The sequence below is a fragment of the Equus quagga genome, chromosome 2 (genome assembly GCF_021613505.1).
Source record: "Equus quagga isolate Etosha38 chromosome 2, UCLA_HA_Equagga_1.0, whole genome shotgun sequence".
Lineage (NCBI taxonomy): Eukaryota > Metazoa > Chordata > Mammalia > Perissodactyla > Equidae > Equus > Equus quagga.
The window spans coordinates 37,646,648-37,666,195 of NC_060268.1; the positions used below are offsets into that span (position 1 = coordinate 37,646,648).

The window sequence follows — 19,548 nt, forward strand, 5'->3', positions numbered from 1 at the left end:
ATTCTGGACATAGCTTCAAGATCCAGCACAGGAAGGAATAGGGGACTGGGCTTAGGACTCTATGGGGAGCCCAGGAGGCTCAGCCTGGCCTCGGGGCAGCTCCGGAAGGGTAGAGAGGCAGCCAGGAAGCTCTCTCGGGCTGACCCAAGATGGGAGATGGCCCTTGACCACACCCAGCCCCATCCAGGCCTGTCCTAAAGCTGACTCAAAGCCCCTCACTGGGGAGAAGCAGGGCTTGGGACAGGGCACACACTTCCTGGATGTTTGCACCATGATGTTAGACTTTCCCCTCCTGGAGTGGGCCAGGGAGACAGCAGCCACCATGGAGTGGAGAATCTGGACCCAGGAAGCCAGGACACCAAGCCAAGGCAAGATAATGAATTAATAATAATTAAAACTCCAATCATATTATTCATTGTCTATTTATGTCATTGCACATTGCATTCATACACCTGGGGACCGGCCCTAGCACAATTCAACTACAGGCCTCTGAGGAGGTCACATTCCAAGCAATTACATGCCAGACTTGCCTTCTCATGGGGCCCCATCTGGGCCTTTGCTTCTGAAGGAGCCACATTTTCCTCCTTCCATGGCAGCTGATTAGAGCCTGACTCAACTCTCTCCTCCCTTTCTTCACTATCACATGCTGCTCCCCAAGGTGGAAGGTTTGGATGAAGATCAAGCCCAAAATGTTCCCGGGACCCAGGTGTCCAGAGGGTCCCTGGGCCTCAGGGAGGGCCCTCGCTACAGCAGGTATGACGGAGCTGGAGCTAAGGGGGTTAGGCCTGGGTGAGGCCTGGGGCTGGGGCTTCTGCTCAGCTGAAGGGCCCTTCACTTGGCTCCTGGCAGATAATTATCTCATCCTTGGCAGATAATTAACAAGAGGGCCGAGTTGCAGCTGATGGCCAAGCACCTCCACACCTGTGCTCCTGAGGACTTTGTGGAGCAGCGCCACCCTACCTACCCCTACACAGTCACTTACGAGAAAAACAGCCTCTATCCTGTGGAAGCCATGGTTATTTTGAGTATTTGCTACCCACTGCCAAACCTAATCTCAACTGGTGTAAATATGTTAAAACTTATTGTTCACATTCCACTTATTTCCAAAAATCATTTGAGACAACCTACAGTAACTGATAAATAAATGACAGACTCATGCAAATGAGGATAAATAAATAAGAGGCATATAATAAAAAATAGGGTGACAGTTTTTCCAGAACATGTGCTTTAAGGGTAATTATTGTAACTGCATGCAAATTTCACATCTGACTTCCTGGCAGCCAAGTCAACTCAGAGATACCTGGTGACTTAACATATCTCGTGTTATCAGTGTGGGTGGTCAAGAGAAGAAGGTTCCACCAGGGCCACAACTGGCACGTTACAAAGCAAACTCTTTGTTTCCAGTAGCATTCCTCGGCCGCGAGGAAGTCAGTTAGAGACCTGCCTTGGACGATGTGCTGCACAGTGGCCACTTGCTCCACCTGAGGCGCTCTCCACTCTTTGCCCAACAGCATCCTGGAAGGACTGTATCAACCAGTTCTCTTGCCCTCTGACTTCCAGTTGGTTTGTCTATTGGGAGGCCCTGGCTGGAAGTCAGAAGATGGAAAGAGAGAGAGGGTGGAGTATTTCTTCTTCTGTGGTGCCATGCTTGTCAGGGGCTGCATTCCTCTACCTTTAGCCACATCTCTCATCAGCCTCTCTCACTGCTGTACTTCTCAATGGGTTCCAGAAACAACTCCCAACCCTTGTCCCATCAGAACCGGGGGTGACAGCTTCCCACTATTGCTAGTCCCTCAGTACCTCACCATCCTTTGTGGGTCCCCTTTAGCCCTGTCCCCACAATTGTAAATTATCCCTTCATTAAATCTCACTTACAGTGTGTCACTGGTTTTCTACTGGGACCATGACTGATACAGATGGTGTCTCTGTTAGGAATGAATTTGAATTCAAGTAACAGAAAGCCTGACACACAGTGGCTTAAACAAATAGGATATTTTTTCTGCTTAATGAGAAGTCTGGGAGTAACAGTTCCAGGTTGGTGTGATGGCTTTTTTTTTTTTTTTTTGATGAAACCATCCATTTTTCTTTATTCAACTAATCCCAAGCAAAAAAAACCCCAAAACCAGTGTGCTCTTTACATTTTTTTAAGTCAAACCAAGCTGTTAACAGAGTAAAGAGTCAATATACAAATTGTGCAATGAAAATTATACAAAGCTGCTCTAAAAATATCACTAGTGCAGATCCATTTGTGATTCATATTCTTGAGAACAAATAACTGGTGAAACTCAGTGATCATTTCTTCATCCACCTTCAGCTTCCCCACAACCAGAGTAAGGATGGAATTATTGGAAACTGGCTGATGATCATAGGATGTGATAATACGCTGGATTTTTTGGAATGGCATATTCGTCAGCTCCCCCAGGATGGCCGCTTTTCCTTGGAACTGTTCTCCCCCCCAGGACAAATGTGCAGCCTGTGTATGATGCTGTCACAAAGCTGGGCTCTTTCCACCTTTCTACTCGGCTTTCTCTTGGCATACTTGCTTTTATTTTTCTGTTTTCACTTCATGGTCATAAGATGCTGCCCAGCTCCAGACATCACATCTATCTCCAAAGTAGGGAGAAGGGCAAAAGGGCCATGCCAACTCTAACTCTTCCACCCCTGTCTTCTCCAGACTTCTGTTTGGGTCATAATTAGATCACATGGCCACTCTTAGATGCAAGGGAAGCTGAGGGACTGGGGAACAGAACTGTCATGAGTGGGTTGGGAACATCGTGATCCATTGCGTGGGGCAGGGCCCATTGCCATCCCAACAAATCATCCTGTTAGCAAAGAAGAGCAGGGGGAATTGGTGTTGGGTAGGCCATGGATACTGACAACTTCAGTGAAGTTTCCTAAGACTGTGATTGCGAACAGATAATGGAGACAAGCTGGTGGAGAGTAGTGTCTGCAGCCAATTAAAGGAGAGGGTGGGGACCCCCGTCCCTAAAACTGTTTGGTGTCCAGTTCCCCTCTTTGCTGAGAGTTATGGAGAGAAACCCTAGACACAGTCAGAAAACTGCTCTGCAAAGTCCTCCTCAGCAGCCTCAGAATTTCTCTTTCCCTCCTCCGTGGGCCCAAGCTGCATATGATACTTCTGCTGAATCACTGACCCCACCGTATTGCCATTTTCTTTCCCACCAGGCTATCTTCACCAACTAGACTGCGGATGACTTGGGACAAGACTCTCATCTTATTTGTAACCCCACTGCCCAGTTGGTGCCTGGCATGTGATAGCAAATGCTCCATAAGGATTGGCTGACTGAGTGACTGACTGACTGAATAAAGGAATGGAGGTTTGGTTGTGCTTTCAATTTTGCCCCCAGATGCTGTGTGACCTTGGACAAGTAACTTCTCTGAACCTTGGTTCCTTGTCAATGTCAACTGAGAGAGTTGCCCTAGAAGATCGCCAAGAGCTCTTCTCCTTCTGACATTTGGCGGTTTTTAACTCCCACCACAGAGGAAAGAGCTCCCACCTCTGGAATTATGTCTTTGGATGGAGACATTAGCTACCCAGATATTCCCCTGTTAAAATGCACATCCACTGCATGGGGAGGTTATCATAATAAAAACTCTGTCAGCATCACTGAGGAAAATTCTCTGGTGTTTATAATCAGCTGGTCTCAGAGAGAAGTGTCTGGTGGGAAGGGGTATAGGAAAGGTAAGTTTTGATATGGATAGGAAAGAAGTCTGAAGCAAGGTATATTGTTCAAGTATTCTGGGATTAGTTGAGGTTATTCAAGAAATAGAGAGGGGGCAAGGAGCCTGGGTAACTGGAATGTAGGGACACAGGGACAGTGGGGAATTGTGGCGGCAGAGAAAGTTTCCAGAGAAAACACTATCATTGGCCCACGTCTGTTTAGCAGAATAGCAAAGCACGATGAGCCAGGCTGTGAATTGCTGAGGGGCAGTGGGGCAGTGGGGCCTGGGGTGGGGCCAGGTACTCCAGGAGGGCTGGCCAGAAGACCTGATGGGAGGCCCTTCTGGGCAGCAGGTCGTCAGGATGTGTCCTGCAGCCACAGGCCTTCCACCGTGATACCCCATGGGACAATCCTCAGGATCCTTGGGTGGCTGGAACTGAACAGAAGAGGGAGGAGCCTGTCTCCCAGGCCTTCCAGATGCCCCCTCCACTATGCACGTGCAGGGAAAGAGTCAGATCCAAGGCAAGTGGCATTCTTCCCAGAGTGCCTAATTTTGCCTTTTTGCATAACCTGTCATGTTCTCTCCCCCTCACAGATATTTTTGCCATGAGTATGATGGTATTACTTTATTATTAGTCACTCACCCTGGGTAATTCACTTTTTTAACCCCAAGTACATTGGATTAATCATAATCCTTGGTCAATAACCCTCTCTCTACACTGTTCCAGGCATGACCCACGTTTGTGTCTGTTTACGTTTAATTAATTATTTATTTCAAAATAATATAAGAAACATCCATGAACACCCCGCACTACAACTAAAATATGGACCATACCCACATCTACCTACGTGCTCCTCCTTCACCAGATCCCTCTCCCCACCACACCGCCATCCCCCCATAGATTTTTTTTTTTCATCTCTGAGGCCTATGAAGTATCACTCCTACTACCAGAGTTTATTCACTGGGCCCACAAGCCAGTGCTTCTGATTTCTAACTGTCTGGATGCACTCATGCTCAGAGGGGCCGAGCCTCAGCCGATGACACGTGTTCACAGCATTGTGGCTGGAATCACCAACTTGCAATGAAGTCAGATTGGCCACAAATGTATTTTACATCATTTTAAAATTCTAGGGGTCTGCTGGTGGTGTAGCGGTTAAGTTTGCACGCTCTACTTCGGGGGCCGGGGTTCACAGGTTCGGATCCTGGGTGTGGACCTACGCACTGCTTATCAAGCCATGCTGTGGCAGGCATCCCACATATAAAATAGAGGAAGATGGGCACAGATGTTAGCTCAAGGCCAATCTTCCTCAGCAAAAGAGAGGAGGATTGGTGGTGGATGTTAGCTAATCTCCCTCCCCTAAAAAATAAACTAAAATTCTATCTAAGCCAGGGTTTCTCAATCTCGGCACTACTGACATCTTGGACTGGATCATTCTTTGTTGTGAGGGGCTGTCCTGTTCATTGTGGGGTGTCTAGCAGTACACCTGGCCTCTACCCACTAGATGCCAGTAGCAGCCTGCCCCTGCCCCAGCCCCAGCCCCAGCCCCTGGTTGTGACAGTCAAAAATGTCTCCTGGGGTAAGACGTAAATCACTCCAGATTGAAAACCATTGATCTAAGCAAATATTTGGCAATATCCAGTTCAACAAATACTGCAGATAAAATGCCCCTCCCTAAAAGAAAATACTTGCACATTTGTGCCTTAGAGCCTTGTTACCCAAGTGCGGTCCTGAACCAGCAGCCTGAACAACACCTGGGAGCTCGTTAGAAATACAGAGTCTCAGGCCCCTACTGAATCAGGATCTGCATTTTAACAAGATCCCCAGGTGACTCATGTGCAGGGGGAAGTTTGAGAAGTGCTACTGTAGAGATGACACGAATCACCCTTCTGTGAATAAAGTGGGCCCAGATGCAGTGCTTCTCGATGGGGGAAGTTACTGCTATTTGGGGAAGGACAATCTGTTGTTGGTGGGGGTTGTCCCCACTTTACAGGACATCCCTGCCCCATCCCCATTAAATGCCCACAGTGCACCCCAGTCCCGAAGACAGTCAGAAATACCCTTACCCTCCAGATGCCTTCTAGGGAGCAGAACCACCTCAGGGTGCAAATCCCTGGAGAGGAGTGTTTCTTGCCATATGGACAGTGCACCTGATAGCAGGGCTGCCTCAGTCTGCAGACGGGTCCAAGAGGCAAGTAAAGATGCAGACATTAAAACATCAAAGTGCTCTTCATCACACCCTCAAGGGGAGACGGATACAGTGCCAGGTGATGAGCACTGGCTGAGGAGGAGCCATACCAGCCAATGGGAACACGTCAGGGCTGGGGGCAGCAAGGAGGGGAGCAGGGGAGACACAGGAGCCGTCTGGGAGAGACAGGAGCTGGGAAGTGCAGTCCGACCAGTTAGACCAGCTGGGGCAGTTCCCCCTGGTCCTGGCAGTCTCAATACCCTACTCAGGATAAAGCAAATAAATGAAAACAGGTTGGCATCCGAGTCTGAGGTGAGGGAGGGAATGCACCCAGGTGGGCGAGGTGCCCATTCTGTGCCCTGCCCCGCCCCCTTCTCCCCTGGGACAGGGGAGAAGGATCTTCAGGCCCTTCCCAGAGCTAGGGAGGAATCGGTGGCTCCATAGCTCGGTCAGAAATCTGAGAGCTCAGGGGTAAGAGATCCAGCTTCCAGGCTGCAGCTGGAGGCCCTGCCTAGACCCGGAGCAGAAGGGGCTGGCTTTGCCCTCCAACCTTGCCGTATGCCAGGTGCAGTTTGCTCAGTAAAGAGCAAAACTGCCATGCCTTGCCTAATGGCTCTTACACTCCAGTGAGGGAAACGCTGTGGAACTCAGCCTTTGAATGATTGGAGGAGCCAGTAGGTCCAATTGCTTTGCTGGCAGTTGAGGAGGAAACGGCAGCCCATGGATGGGAGGGAGGAGCCTCTCTCATACCTGTCTGAGAGGCGGGGTCTTCCCTGGGACAGCCACCATAGGTAATCCATGTCCAGGGTCTGTCTCTTCCTGGCATCCCTCCCCTAGTTGGCAGAAGCCAGACTCTCAAATACCACAGCTGCCTGGTAAAAACACAGGGACTACAGCTGGCAAATATCCCTGTCCCTTGTTTCGGAATGCCCACTGCCTTCCCTGACTCCTTACAGGGGGCCTGGATGGAAAATTGGAGACAGCATCAGATTGATCCACTTTTGTCTTTGGCTGTTAGATGACGTTTTTCTAACTCTGCCTGTCTCTGGATTCTCTTCTCCCTGCTTCACTTTGGGAGCCTGTGTTGGAAGAAAGGCAATCATTTTAAGAAAGGAAGAATGTTGGCCAATCCTGGGGGGGATTCACACTTCCAGGCAAGGCCAGAAAGGACAGCCTTTAGGGAAGAAGGTAGAGGTGGGAACAGAGTCCAAATAGCTTGTCACCTCACTTAATTCTTCTCTATCATCTCACATCTAGCCATGGGCAGGGACCCTTCTTTGGCCTAGCCCCAAGGACTCCTGGTCTTGGGGAGAAAGGGCCTATAGGCAGAGGCTAAAGAGTTGGTTCTATGTGTGATGCTGGCCTCCAACAGCACTGCCTTCAGGTCCAGGTGCTGAGGGCACAGCCAGCTTCTCATCGTGTGATCCAAACATCTCCATGCTTGGCTCCCACATTCAACCAAACTCAGTTGTTCCCGGTCGTCTCACTCTCTCCCAGTCTGGGGGCCTCAGACCTCTGGCCAACTCTTAGAAAAGCAATGTGGAGCCCAGATCTGCAGGAATGCCTCCCACAGCTGGGCCCCTCAGAGTATCAGAAGCAAACTTTATACAGTCTGCACCAGGCCTCGGGAGGCAACCTCTGGGAGATGGAGCAAGGAAGCCTGCCTGGCGGAGAAACAATGGGAGCCCAGACATACCCCCTTCGAGACGCTCTATCCTCTTGTCAACTTTCCCACACTGGCTGACTCTGCTAAGAGCCATCCCAATTGTTACCCACCTATTGCAGGATCACCACCTCCTTGAACAAGGATAGACCAGAATGTAACTCATTTCCTCAGGCCGCACCACTGTGGAGTCAAGTTCACAAGAGTAATGAAAATTCTGCTGGTTCTTCCATAGGACCTCCAGGCCCAGGGATGTGGTTAGCACAGACCGTGCTTTATGTGAATTAGAAAAAGGAGGCCCTTCTAGACGCATGAACTTTTAAAGGTGCCACCTCTGAGTGAACAAAGCAGGAAAAGTGTCCCCTTTTGTGCCTCCGGCAAGGCACTCGTGGGCATGGCATAATTTGTCCCATGGATATACGCAGCCCTGAATCAGCTCCCCTTTCAAAGCCTCCCCCAGGTTGTCAGGGTGTTTTCCGGAGCTCTTATGCTCACCAAATGGTCCATTCCCTGCAGTCACCACCTGGCATCTGCCATGCTCTTCCTTTCCTGCTCCATCAACCTGGGTGATGGTCTCTGTTGCTGAGACCATTGGAGGATATCTCACCTCTGCTGGAGGCCACTTTGAGGGTGGTGTCCAGGCCCAGGGGTGACCTCCCAATGCTCTCAGAATGGCCACTCCTTGAGATGCTGGAGTTGGCTGTGCCCTCAGCAGCTGGGCGTGAAGGCAGTGCTGTTGGAGGCCAGCATCACATAGAACCAACTCTTACAGCCTCTGCCTATAGACCCTCTCTCCACAGGACCAGGAATCCTTGGGGCTAGTCCAAAGAAGGATCCCTGTCCAAGGTGGATATTAGGTAGTCCTCCCCATTCCAGTTCTCCCCAAGCTCATGAGAAAACCCTCCTGCTTCCACCATTCCTCCCCGTCAAACACAAAATTGCCTGCTAGGGGCCCTACCCACCACTGTTGGGGAAATATCTAACACACTGGGGTGAGTGGAGGCTCCCGCTACATATGATGCTGGCAGATCCTGAATTTGCTCCTCGGCTAGAATGTGGCATCCAGAAGCTGAAGTTTATTAAACATTAGAACTTACTGAATCCCTTAATTTAGAACAGAGCTTTGTGGCACTGGGCTTGTAGTACGAAGCTGGAAGCATTCAGGTCCTACTTTCCTCTTCCTCACTGTCACTGGCACTTTACTTCTTTGAATTTGGATCACCTCATGACTAAATTGAGCACAATGATGAATGCTTGGGAATTCTAGATTCTTCAAGACCTTCCTGGAACACAAAACTCTGGTCAGGATAATGCCAGTGCAAAAGAGCCGAATTTTGTCCTTCCTACTAGCTACATAGCTTATTTAACTCCACACATTACCTTGTTTCTTAACAGCCCTTCCATATGCCTGCTTCTGTTCTTAGCTTGTGGTCCATTCTGACTTTTTGGTTCTTTTCTACCAGGTGCAGAAAAGTTGATAGCTGGCATCTCCTTGTTGAGCATGTATATTTGCATATATCAGTGTGGAAATTCTGGGTTAGGCAATTTCCAGTGGTTTGAGAAGACCCATGAGAAGTAGGGTACTTCTGCAGAAAAGTAGGAGCATAGTCCAGAAAGGAGTTTCCATTGAATCGAGTAGAGAGAAACCCAGCTCCTTGGAGAGTTCCCTAATAGCCTGTCAGCAACAGCTACTGTGACTTGGAACTGGGCAGGAGCCAATAGCCCCTAGCCCTGAGCTAACGCATCTTTTCACCCTTCACCTCCCTTCCTCCTAGCAACACAAGATGGTTTGGATTATTATGCCTCCTTCTCATTGGTTCCTCTACCTCAAAATACCTCATCACTGGCAAATTCAAGATGCAGCTGCTGCTCTGATTGGCTGATCTGTTGCTGGGGTAAAGGCCAGCATGGTGATGCTGCTTCCCAGATGTGGTCTCCTTCAGGCCCTGAACACACACACTCCCATTTGGTCTCCCTTGACCTTCCTCCCATCCCCAGATAGTCCCTCCCTCCTCCTTTTGTTGCACAGTAAACAAGTGGTCCATCCAGGGGTTCCCTGGGGACCCAGAGATTTTCATCTTTGCGGTGTTTAGCTTCTAAAGCTGGCTTTTGTATAACCCATGAAGGCAAAGTTGGGGGAATCAGTTTTTGCACAATCAAGAACACACACATCTCCACAAGACTAAGCAAGGGAGGATAGATTCCCTGACAACTAAATCCCTCATCAGCCACTGAGGAAGCTAAGGATGGCTTTGCATGTAAGATAAACAGGTGAAAATGGGGGGCTTGCTAGACCTCAACTGCTACCAGTTGCCACTGTACATGAAATTCCATCATTAAAATTTACTGCTTTATGAATTTTCTTCTCCTGGAGCCTACTGTTAAAACACAAAGAGCCCAAAATCTGTTCTGAAAGATGTGTGAAAAGGTTCCCATGTGCTCAAATACATTTAGAGATGCCAACATATTTTAGCACCCTGTGGTAGGCAGAATAGTGGCCCCCAAAGATGTCCTAACCCACAGAACCTGTGACTATGTCACTTTATGTGGCAAAAGGGACTTAGCAGATGTGATTAAGGTTCAGGACCTTGAGATAGAAAGGTTATTCTCCATTATCTAGATGGGTCCAATCTAATCATATGGACCTTAAAAGCAGAGAGATTTTCCTGACTACGGTCAGAGAAAGAGAGGTGATGATGGAAGCTGGGTCAGAGAGATGCTGTGCAGCTAGCTTTGAAGATAGAGGAAGGGGCCGCAAGCTGGGGAATACCGGTGAATGCCTCTGAAAACTGAAAAAAAGGAAACAAATTCTCTTGAAGGGCCTCCAGACACAGTCCTGCAAACATCTTGTTTAGCCCAGTGAGACTGAGACAAACTGCTGACCTATCAAACTACGAGATAATACATTTGTGTTGTTTTAAGCTACTGAGTTCACGGTAGTTTGTTACAGCAGCAATAGAAAACTAGAGATTCACGGTGCACTTTGGCATAGTGAGGGCTCTAGGGAGCCTCTCAGAAAAGATACCCTTAATCCAGCATTTCAGAAACTTATTTGAACACCAAACCCTTATTTCCCTGAACATATTAGCATCTTAGAACATGATGTGGAAAATACTGCATTAAAGCATTAACTGTTGTTAACATCTTTGAGTGATTTCATTCATCTGTTTTCAATGCGATGGTTAGGTGAGGGAGAATAGGACATGGAGCAGGTAAGTCTTGATGGGCTGACATGGAGGTCTAAAGAGGGGAGGCCTGGTGTGGGAAGTCAGGAGACAGTGGAGAATAGAGAGGAAGTGGACACATGCTATAGAGAAATGTCAGCTGCTACACAACTTGTGTTGTTATGCTCAATAGTTTGTGCCAAATCCTCCTTGCCCTTTGGGTTCACCGTCTTCTCTAGGAAATGTCCCCTGACCTCTTCCTCTCCCCCAGGCCTGGGTTGGAAGCTCCTCCTACCAGCTTCCATGGTCCCCTGTGTTTATTTATGTCTGGCTGTGGCAGCAATGTACTGAAATTGCCTGTTTATTTGCCTGTCCCTCCCACTAGCCTGAAGTTCCCGGAGGACAAGAACTGTGTCTAGTTCACCATTCATATCTTCTGTGTCCCACCCGTGCTCGGCACATTTAAGTAGTCAGGCTGAGCAACTGTCTCATCCTCTTTGGACCATAAATGTGTGTGAGCTTAATCCTGACTTTCCTCACGATTGGTGGGTGCTGTGAAGCCTGTATCACCGCCACTGGGCCCTGTGCAGGATGCCCAGCCACAGTCCAGCCTAACAAGAACTCATGTTCCAAATAAGATTATAGAGCACCTTCTCTCATTCATTTTGTATTTTTTAACCTATCTACCTTTTTTTTTTTTTCTGGTGAAACAAGCAAAAGCTTTAGCCTGAATGTGTTCTGTGTTGGTCCACAGTTTATGAGGCATCTGACTAGGCTACAACAAAGACTGAGATTAAAAAAGTAAATGTTACACTTTCAGGCAATTGAAATTGATAAGTTGTAGATGTGAATAGGACACCCTGGGCAAAGGAAATGAGGGGCTAGGTCAGTACTGGCGTAAGGTAAGAGAGAAGATGAACCGGAGAGCAAATTCCATATATCACATCTCCCATAATCGAGGAAGGCTTCCTGGATCTAGAGGATTTGAAAGAAAAGAGTAACCAAAATTTCATATGGGGAACCACCCCTGTCCCTCTCTTAGTCCCAAGGTGAAACACATGATTTTGGTCTGAACAATTAGAGCCTTGAATCCACTAGCCCCAGTGATTGTTTAGGTGAAAAGGACTAAGCAGAGTGGCTCTGAGTCTGAACTCGAACCTGGAAGGATAAAGTCCTAAAGCTGTTACTCAATGGAGACTGGCAATAAACCAACATAAGGTCAGAGGTGAGGAATAGAGAGGGGCCCAGTCCTGATGACACCACATGAGTCCTGGGTTAAGCATCATTTTACATCGTTTATATATGAGCCAGTAAATTCCCTTTTGTGAGAAAGCCAGTTTGACTTGGATTTCCATTCCTTTGCAATTGAGAGTCCCGATGATGCAGAGGAAAGAAGAGCTTACATGGTATGAACAAAGAGGTGATAGCTGGGATCAAGAGGCAAGGAGTAGTGGACACCTACTCCCAGCTCCCCTCTCTGGGAACTGCCACTTCTCCCACCATCCTCACCATCATAGAGGAGGACTCCTATGCCCCTGGGCTTGTTCAAAAGACTGCTCTCTTGGCCACAACTGAGCCCACCCTAACGTCTCCCTTAGGAAATTGGAACTGGGACTAAGAGTCCAGTGTCAGTCGAGCCTGGTTTCCTTAAGGGGAAAAGAGGTAAAACCTTGGGAGCCATGGTATAGCTGTATGTTCTGCCTGTGGACTGTGCAGAAGAGAAAGCAAGGCAATATCATCACCACACTACAGATGAGGAAAACAAACTCAGAGAGGTTAATGTGGCTTGCCTAAGGTTGCACATTTGGTACGATTTTTACAGAACTAGAATCCAGCTTTTCTGAATTCAAGGGTTGGGCAGGAAACAGCTGGGTCAGAGCGGCCTAAGAACTCTGGACACGTGCGAGATTTGGGGCAGACAGCGGGGAGTGATCATAGCCCGCCCAGCCACCCCAGAAAAGAGTCAGGCCAAGTGCAAGCACTCAAAGACATCTCTCTAAGCTCAATGCATCAAAAAAATTCCGGCATTTAACGGGTCCCTCGCTGGGCTCAGCGACTAGCCTTAAAGCCAGGACGCAGGCACCACCTGCAGAGAGCTTAGACCGCCTAAATCTGCGGCACCAGAGCGGCCATAGATTCCCGGAAACTACAACTCCCATTGTGCACCGCGACAGCGTGGATTAAACCGGGGATAAACTACAAGCCCCAGAATTCCTTGGAGGAGAGGCGCGAGTACGGAGGAGAGGAGGGGCGTAGTCACGTCGTCCGCGCGGGACCGTTAAATTTGAAACTTGGCGGCTAGGGGTGAAGCCTTGAGGTGGCGGGTTTGTGAGGGCGTCGGGTGCGTGCTTTTGTTCGGGAGCACCCTCTGCTCGCTTCAGTACCTCTAAGGGCAGGTTGCAGAAGGAGGCCCAGACGGTCTGCGGCCCCGAGGAAAGGCCCGTGGCAGGACGAGGGCCTGAGCCGGGAATGCAGGATGGCGGCGATGAGGAAGGAAGGGGGTGCCCTGAGGTAGGTACGGGAGGGGAGCTGCTGGGAGCAGGGCCTGGCAGGTGATGCGACTCCGCTCAGAGCAGTCAAGGAGAGGACCGGCACGGTCGGGAGCAGAGCAGGGCTGGCCGGAGCTTCCTCCCTGTGGAGTCGGAGGCGAGGGGTGGAGGTGAAGACGAGGGCGAGCGCCGACGTCCGTGGGACGAGGCCCGTGGGATCCTGCTGCCTCCAGCTGCAGAGCAGGGGGGGCCGTGGGACCCCAGTGGTACGGAGAACTTGGAATCTGTAGTGTGGCCGGTGTGTGCATCTCAACTCAGCCACTGCTGGCCTTTGACCCTGGGCACATCTAAATAGGGAAAATGCTGTTATTCAAGCTCCTTTGCCAGGTTCTGGGAGAATTCAAAGCATGTGTAAAGTAACTGCCCCCAAATAAGGGCCCAACCAATGGGTGCTATCATTATGCCAATGGCACAGTTAGAAGTCTGAAAAGCTGTTCTCTGCATGCTGGCTGCTTTTTTTTATATATATATAAACACGTGTCAGCTCTTCTAGGTTGGAATTCTGTATGCGTTTTCATTATGGGGTGCACAATACTTAGATAAGTGCCGTGTCACGAGCTCTTTAGTTCATGCGACAAATATTTATTGACTGCCTACTAAGCGCTAGGTGCAGTGATGAACAAAAGACACAAAAATCCCTACCCTCGTGAAGCTTAAGTTCTGGGTGGGATGAGGGTAGGGGCGACAGACAATAAACAAGATAAAGAAGCTAAAAGAAGGATGGTGGTCAGTACAGCAAAAAATAAAACAGGAGGAGCGTGGGTGGTGCAATTTTGGATGGTTTTGAACAGGGGACCTCACTGAGAAGGTATCATTTGGGTTGAGACTTGAAGGAAACTCAAGAGCTAGTCGTGCATGTCTCTGGGGGAAGTACGAAGGCTGGAGGGTAAGGGCTGGCAGAGGAAGCTGCACCTGCCAAGAAGCTGGAGCAGAGTGAACCAGGAGAGTATAAAGAAATGAAGTGAAAAATTAGGTGAGGGTGCAGGCATTGTAAGGACTTGGCTTTGACTCTGATTGTAGTCGCAAGTCATTGGCAGAGATAAGACATGATCTGACTTGGGTTTAAATGGGATCACCTTGGCTGCAGTGTTGAAAAGGGTAAAGGCAGAGAAGGATGGAAGCAGGGAGACCAGTTAAAAGGTTATTGAAATCACCCAGGCAAGAGAACATGGTGGCTTGAGCCCGGCTGGAAACAGTGGAGATGGTGAGAAGAGGTTGATTTCTGGATATATTTTGACGGTAGAGCCCACAGGATTTGCTGAGTGACTGGGGAGATGTGAGAGGGGTGTCAAGGTTGGCACTAAGATTTTTGGCTTGAGCAACTGCGAAAATGAAATTGCCGTTTATCTGAGGTGAGGGAAGACTGTGGGAGGAGCAGGTCTGGGAGGAGGCAGGAGAAGGAGGGAGAGAGGGAGCAGAGCCAGTTCAGCGTTGGAAATTTAACTGAGATAATTTAATTACTATTTTTAGAGCAAGAGGAGAAATTCAGATGAACTCCACAGACATTTATTCAGTGCTTACTAGTGTCAGGTCCTGTGTTAGACCATGGGGTTACAAAAATGAGTGACGTGCCCTTAACATTTACAGGATTCCCACAATGTAGTTTAAAAGACATGCGTAGTTACAACCTAAATTATTAATCACTTACACTTCACTTCCTTGAAGAGAGTTTTCAGCTCTCGTCTAGACTGCGGTCACACGTAGCTTTCACTCTATTTTCAAGATTAGTGCCTCTGTCTCTGTTTTAAACCCAGAGGGAATGTCTCTCATCTAGAAGCCTGTTGGACCACTGCAGAGGTCGGCAGTTCAGAATACATACCCAACATGGTGATGGGCTCCAAAAAGTAGTGGGGATTCCCTGCATAGGCTTGATAGAATTGGGGGCAGGGGGCAGTTGTGACCAGTAGACTGTGTTTTTGTCTGCTTCTGCTCCGGACTACCTATATATGTAAACTTCAGTTTTAAGCCATCAGTTGAAACATGGGGTGTTAGTCTGACAAAAACTTTGCTTAAATTGCTGTAATTGTTTAAATTAAACCAGATGATGCATTCAGTGGTAGGCATAGAACTGCTTTCCGTCTACTTTGCCAAATTTGTAATACTTTTTTCCCTTCTTTTCTTCCTGCCTTAAATTTTATTCTTATAGCACTATCCACAATACCCTTGCCACTTTCTCCTTCGTTAGGCAATACTACAGCCATAAACTTGGAAACCAGGTCACAGAAAGGCCCAGAGCTTAGGAGTATAATAACACCACTAATGTGCCAGCCACCATGTTCAACCCAAAGATCATGAATAATCATTTATCTGAAAATATTTACAGTGGTCTAGTGATAGAATAACTCAATATTGGTATGAAATGTACTTGCGTTTCCCTCTTCACAGTGAAACCATGTCCCTGGAGGGAGATGAATGGGAGCTGAGTAAAGAAAATGTACAACCCTTAAGGCAGGGGAGGATCATGTCCGCACTTCAGGGAGCACTGGCCCAGCAAGAATCTGCCTGTAACACTACTCTTCAGCTGCAGAAACGGTGTGTAGAATGGTGGGGTTCCACTGTCATCATTCTTCCCCAACTGCGGTAGATAATGTGGGTGTGAATCCGTGCAGGATGGCATAAGGAGTACTCTTCAAAATTGGTAGTATGAGAATCTGTTCCTTGCCTGCTTTTTCATCACATGACAGCTATCTCAAAATCTCACATATGATTAAGAACAAGAACTATAGGATTCTATTTCATTGTGAAGCAGCCAACCTCTTATGTCAATAGAAATACATCTTATACAGGGGGCAGTGATAAGCAAAGTAAAGCAAGTGTCATATTACAGTATTTCCCAGAAGTATTATGTCATTCTGGATCTCTAAACAGAATTAACTCTTTGATAGCAATCAATTAGGGGCTGGCCCAGTGGCGCAGCGGTTAAGTGTGTACGTTCTGCTTCTCAGCAGCCTGGGGTTCGCTGGTTCGGATCCCGGGTGCAGACATGGCACTGCTTGGCACACCATGCTGTGGTAGGTGTCCCACATATAAAGTAGAGGAAGATGGGCACGGATGTTAGCTCAGGGCCAGTCTTCCTCAGCAAAAATAGGAGGACTGGCAGTAGTTAGCTCAGGGCTGATCTTCAAAAAAAAAAAAGATAGCAATCAATTAGAGAAATTGCTTCCTTGGATTGTGAATACTGAGGGAGAGTGAATCTGCTATCTTCTATGTATACTCAATTATTAACTTTCTAGAAAAGTATTTTTGAGAAGATGTCAAAAAGAAATAGTGGTCTCCAAAGGAAATGTAAACCTCAGAGAAATTGAATTTATGCTAGAAGGTTTCTCAATAGTGGTTTAGCAAACTCTGGATAAAGAAAAGCTGAAAAATACTGCTATGTTATTCAAATGGACCTACAGGACTTGCTCTCCTTTGACTAATACATGTTTTGATAAATATGCTTTTTTCAAAAAAATAAACTGAAGTATCAATTTCTACCCTTAATTTCTGACAAAAAATTCTACCATCATAGGCAAATTATTATAATTTTGGGTAATGATATAATGAACATCTTTTTTCGTCTCATTGGATCTTTAAAAGCACTTGTTTTATGGTTTTGTTTCAGAGGTGGTGGTGTTCTGTTCCTAACTCTTCTTCCTGGCTTCTGTGACGCTGTATTAGTTTTTCCACTTCTCTAACTACTCTTCCTTTTTTCTTGTTGGCTTCCTACTGCTTTTAACCTAAGTCTCTGTCTTTTGCCCTCTGTTCTTCCATATTCAAATTTTCCGGGATTGTTTAACTACTGTTTACTTCTCTTACTTGCCTTCTAAATGTCTATGTTATCTACCAGTAACATAATTAGATAAATGTTTCACTGATATAGTAAATACTGACTGTCTTCTCTCATAAATGACCTTCCTTTTTCTACTCCATTTTGGTTAATGGTACCAAAACTCACCTGAATGATCTTACTTACTGCTCTCTCACCCGGATTTTATTTAGTCATTTACTAAGGATTTTTTTTTAAGTATAATTTACATTCAGTGAAATGCTCAGATTTTAAGTATACTATTTAATCAGTTTTGACACGCATTTTAAGACAGAACATTTTTTTACCTCAGAAAGTTCTCTCGGGCCGGCCCGTGGCCGAGTGGTTAAGTTCTCGCACTCTGCTTCTGTGGCCCGGGGTTTCCCTGGTTCAGATCCTGGGCGGACATGGCACTGCTCATCAGGCCACGCTGAGGCAGCATCCCACATGCCACAACCGAAAGGACCCACAACTAGAATATATAACTATGTACTGGGGGACTTTGGGGAGAAAAAGGAAAAAAATAAAATCTTAAAAAAAAAGTTCTCTCATGCCCCTTCCCAATCAGTCGTCTTCCCCTCCCTCATGAAGCAACCAGTGATCAGATTTCTATCACTGTAGGTTACTTTTGCTTATTCTAGAATTTTATATAAATGGAATCATACAATCCTTTCACTTAGCATTTTTTTCAGGCTTTTTCACGTTGCAGTGTATTCCTTTTTATTAGTAGTATTCCATTTGCTTATCCATTCATCAGCTGATGGACATTTAGATTCTTTCCAGCTTTGTGCTTTATGAATAAAGCTGCTATGGACATTCTTGTACAGGGCTTTTTGTGGACATAGATTTTCATTTCTCTTGGAATAGAAATGCTGGATCATAGAATAAATGTATGTTTAACTTTTTAAGAAACTAGCAGTTTTCCAAAGAGGTTGTAAGATTTTACACTCCTACCAGCAATGTATGAAGGTCTGTTTGCCCCAAATCCACTCCAGTATTTGTTGTTGTCAATCTTTTTTCATTTTAGCTGTTCTGGCGGGTATGTAATAGTATCTTACGGTTTTACTTCCCATTTCTCTCGTGACTAATGGTGGTGAGCACTTTTTCACATGCTTGTTGGCCTTTTATATATCTTCTTTTGTGGTGTATTTGCTCAGATATTTTGCCCAGTTTTAAAATTGGATTGCAGCAGTTCTTTATATAATATGTGTTGCAGGTACTTTCTCCCAGTCCATGGCTGTCTATTTTCTTGGTATTTTTTGATAAGCAGAAGTTTTTAATTTTGATGACGTTTAGTTATTGTTTTTCTTTTATGGTTAGTGCTTTTTGTGTTGTCTCTAGATCTTTGCCTACTCCAAAATTGCAAAGAGATTCTCCTGCGTTTTTTTCTAGTAGCTTTATTGTTTTAGCCTTTATGTTTAGATCTATGATTCATCTTAAATTTATCCTTGTGTATGGTGTGAGGCTGGAGTAAAAGTTCTCAGTGCCCCCCTCCCCCCCAACCCCTACCCCAGTATGGATATATAGTTGTTCTGCCTCCATTTGTTGAAGAGATTTTTTTTCTTTCCCAAGTGAATTGTTTTGGGGCCCTTGTCAAAATATTGTATATGTGTGGATTATTTCTGGACTCTGTTCTGTTCTATTGATCTAGCTGTCTATCCTTTCACTAATTGTATATTGTTTTGATTAGCTTTATATAGTAAGTCGAAGTCAGGTAGAGTGAGTTCTCCAACTTCTGTTGTTTGTTTTTGAAATTTTTTGGGCTATTCTTAGTCCTTTGCCTTTCCAAACAAATTTTAAAATCATCTTGTCAGTTTCTAGAAAAGAGCCTACTGGAATTTGCATTGAATTGTAGATAAATTTTGAGAGTTGCTGATTTTTATCAGTAGTGTCTTAGATTTTATTTTTTCACCATTTGTGCAGATAATCCCCTCATTATCTCAAATTTAAATCACCATATTAGCTTCATAATTGTGGCTCCTTTTCTAATTTCTCCTACTCTTGTGATGTTACTTGATTAATCTGAAAATCTTTGCTTACCATAGATGAGATCCTTTCCAATTAAAGAACCAATAGTGACTCAAGCAGATGGAATCCAAGGTCTTTAAATTTATATTTAAAGCATGCCCTTCTCACCTCTCCAGACATCTCCATTTATTCCCAATACTGACTTTATGTTATAGCTCAGTTTCCTCTGGATAAACTCTCCCATTTTCACATCTTTATTCAGTACTTATTTCCCTCTCTCTTGGAAAACTCTTTCAAATCTTATGGTCCCTTCAGAGTCCCACCTTCTGAGGCTACTCCTTTTGACTTCCATTCTTGGAAAGCTTTTACCATCCATTTTTGGCAATTGTAATATACTACACTGCTTTGTATTACTAATTAATTTTTCATTTATGTACTTTCTTATTAGAGTATAAATTCCTTTGTGTCAGTGACTATTTTATTATTCTTTATATAAGACGTAATGCCTTATACAGTTTTCATTGACTAATCATTTGTCTGAAGTGTGGTT

The 19,548-nt window shown here is 46.2% G+C and overlaps 1 protein-coding gene across 1 annotated transcript in view; it reads left to right on the forward strand.

Annotated features, from left to right (window-relative positions):
- The first annotated feature begins 13,001 nt into the window (after positions 1-13,001).
- The window catches only part of BUB1B (BUB1 mitotic checkpoint serine/threonine kinase B), a 51,084-nt gene continuing 44,537 nt past the window's right edge, over positions 13,002-19,548 (forward strand). Inside the window, exons 1-2 of the mRNA XM_046655472.1 lie at positions 13,002-13,205; positions 15,629-15,775. Coding sequence (XP_046511428.1) covers positions 13,171-13,205; positions 15,629-15,775 — 182 coding nt within the window. The 5' untranslated portion in view covers positions 13,002-13,170. The remainder of the gene's footprint in view (positions 13,206-15,628; positions 15,776-19,548) is intronic.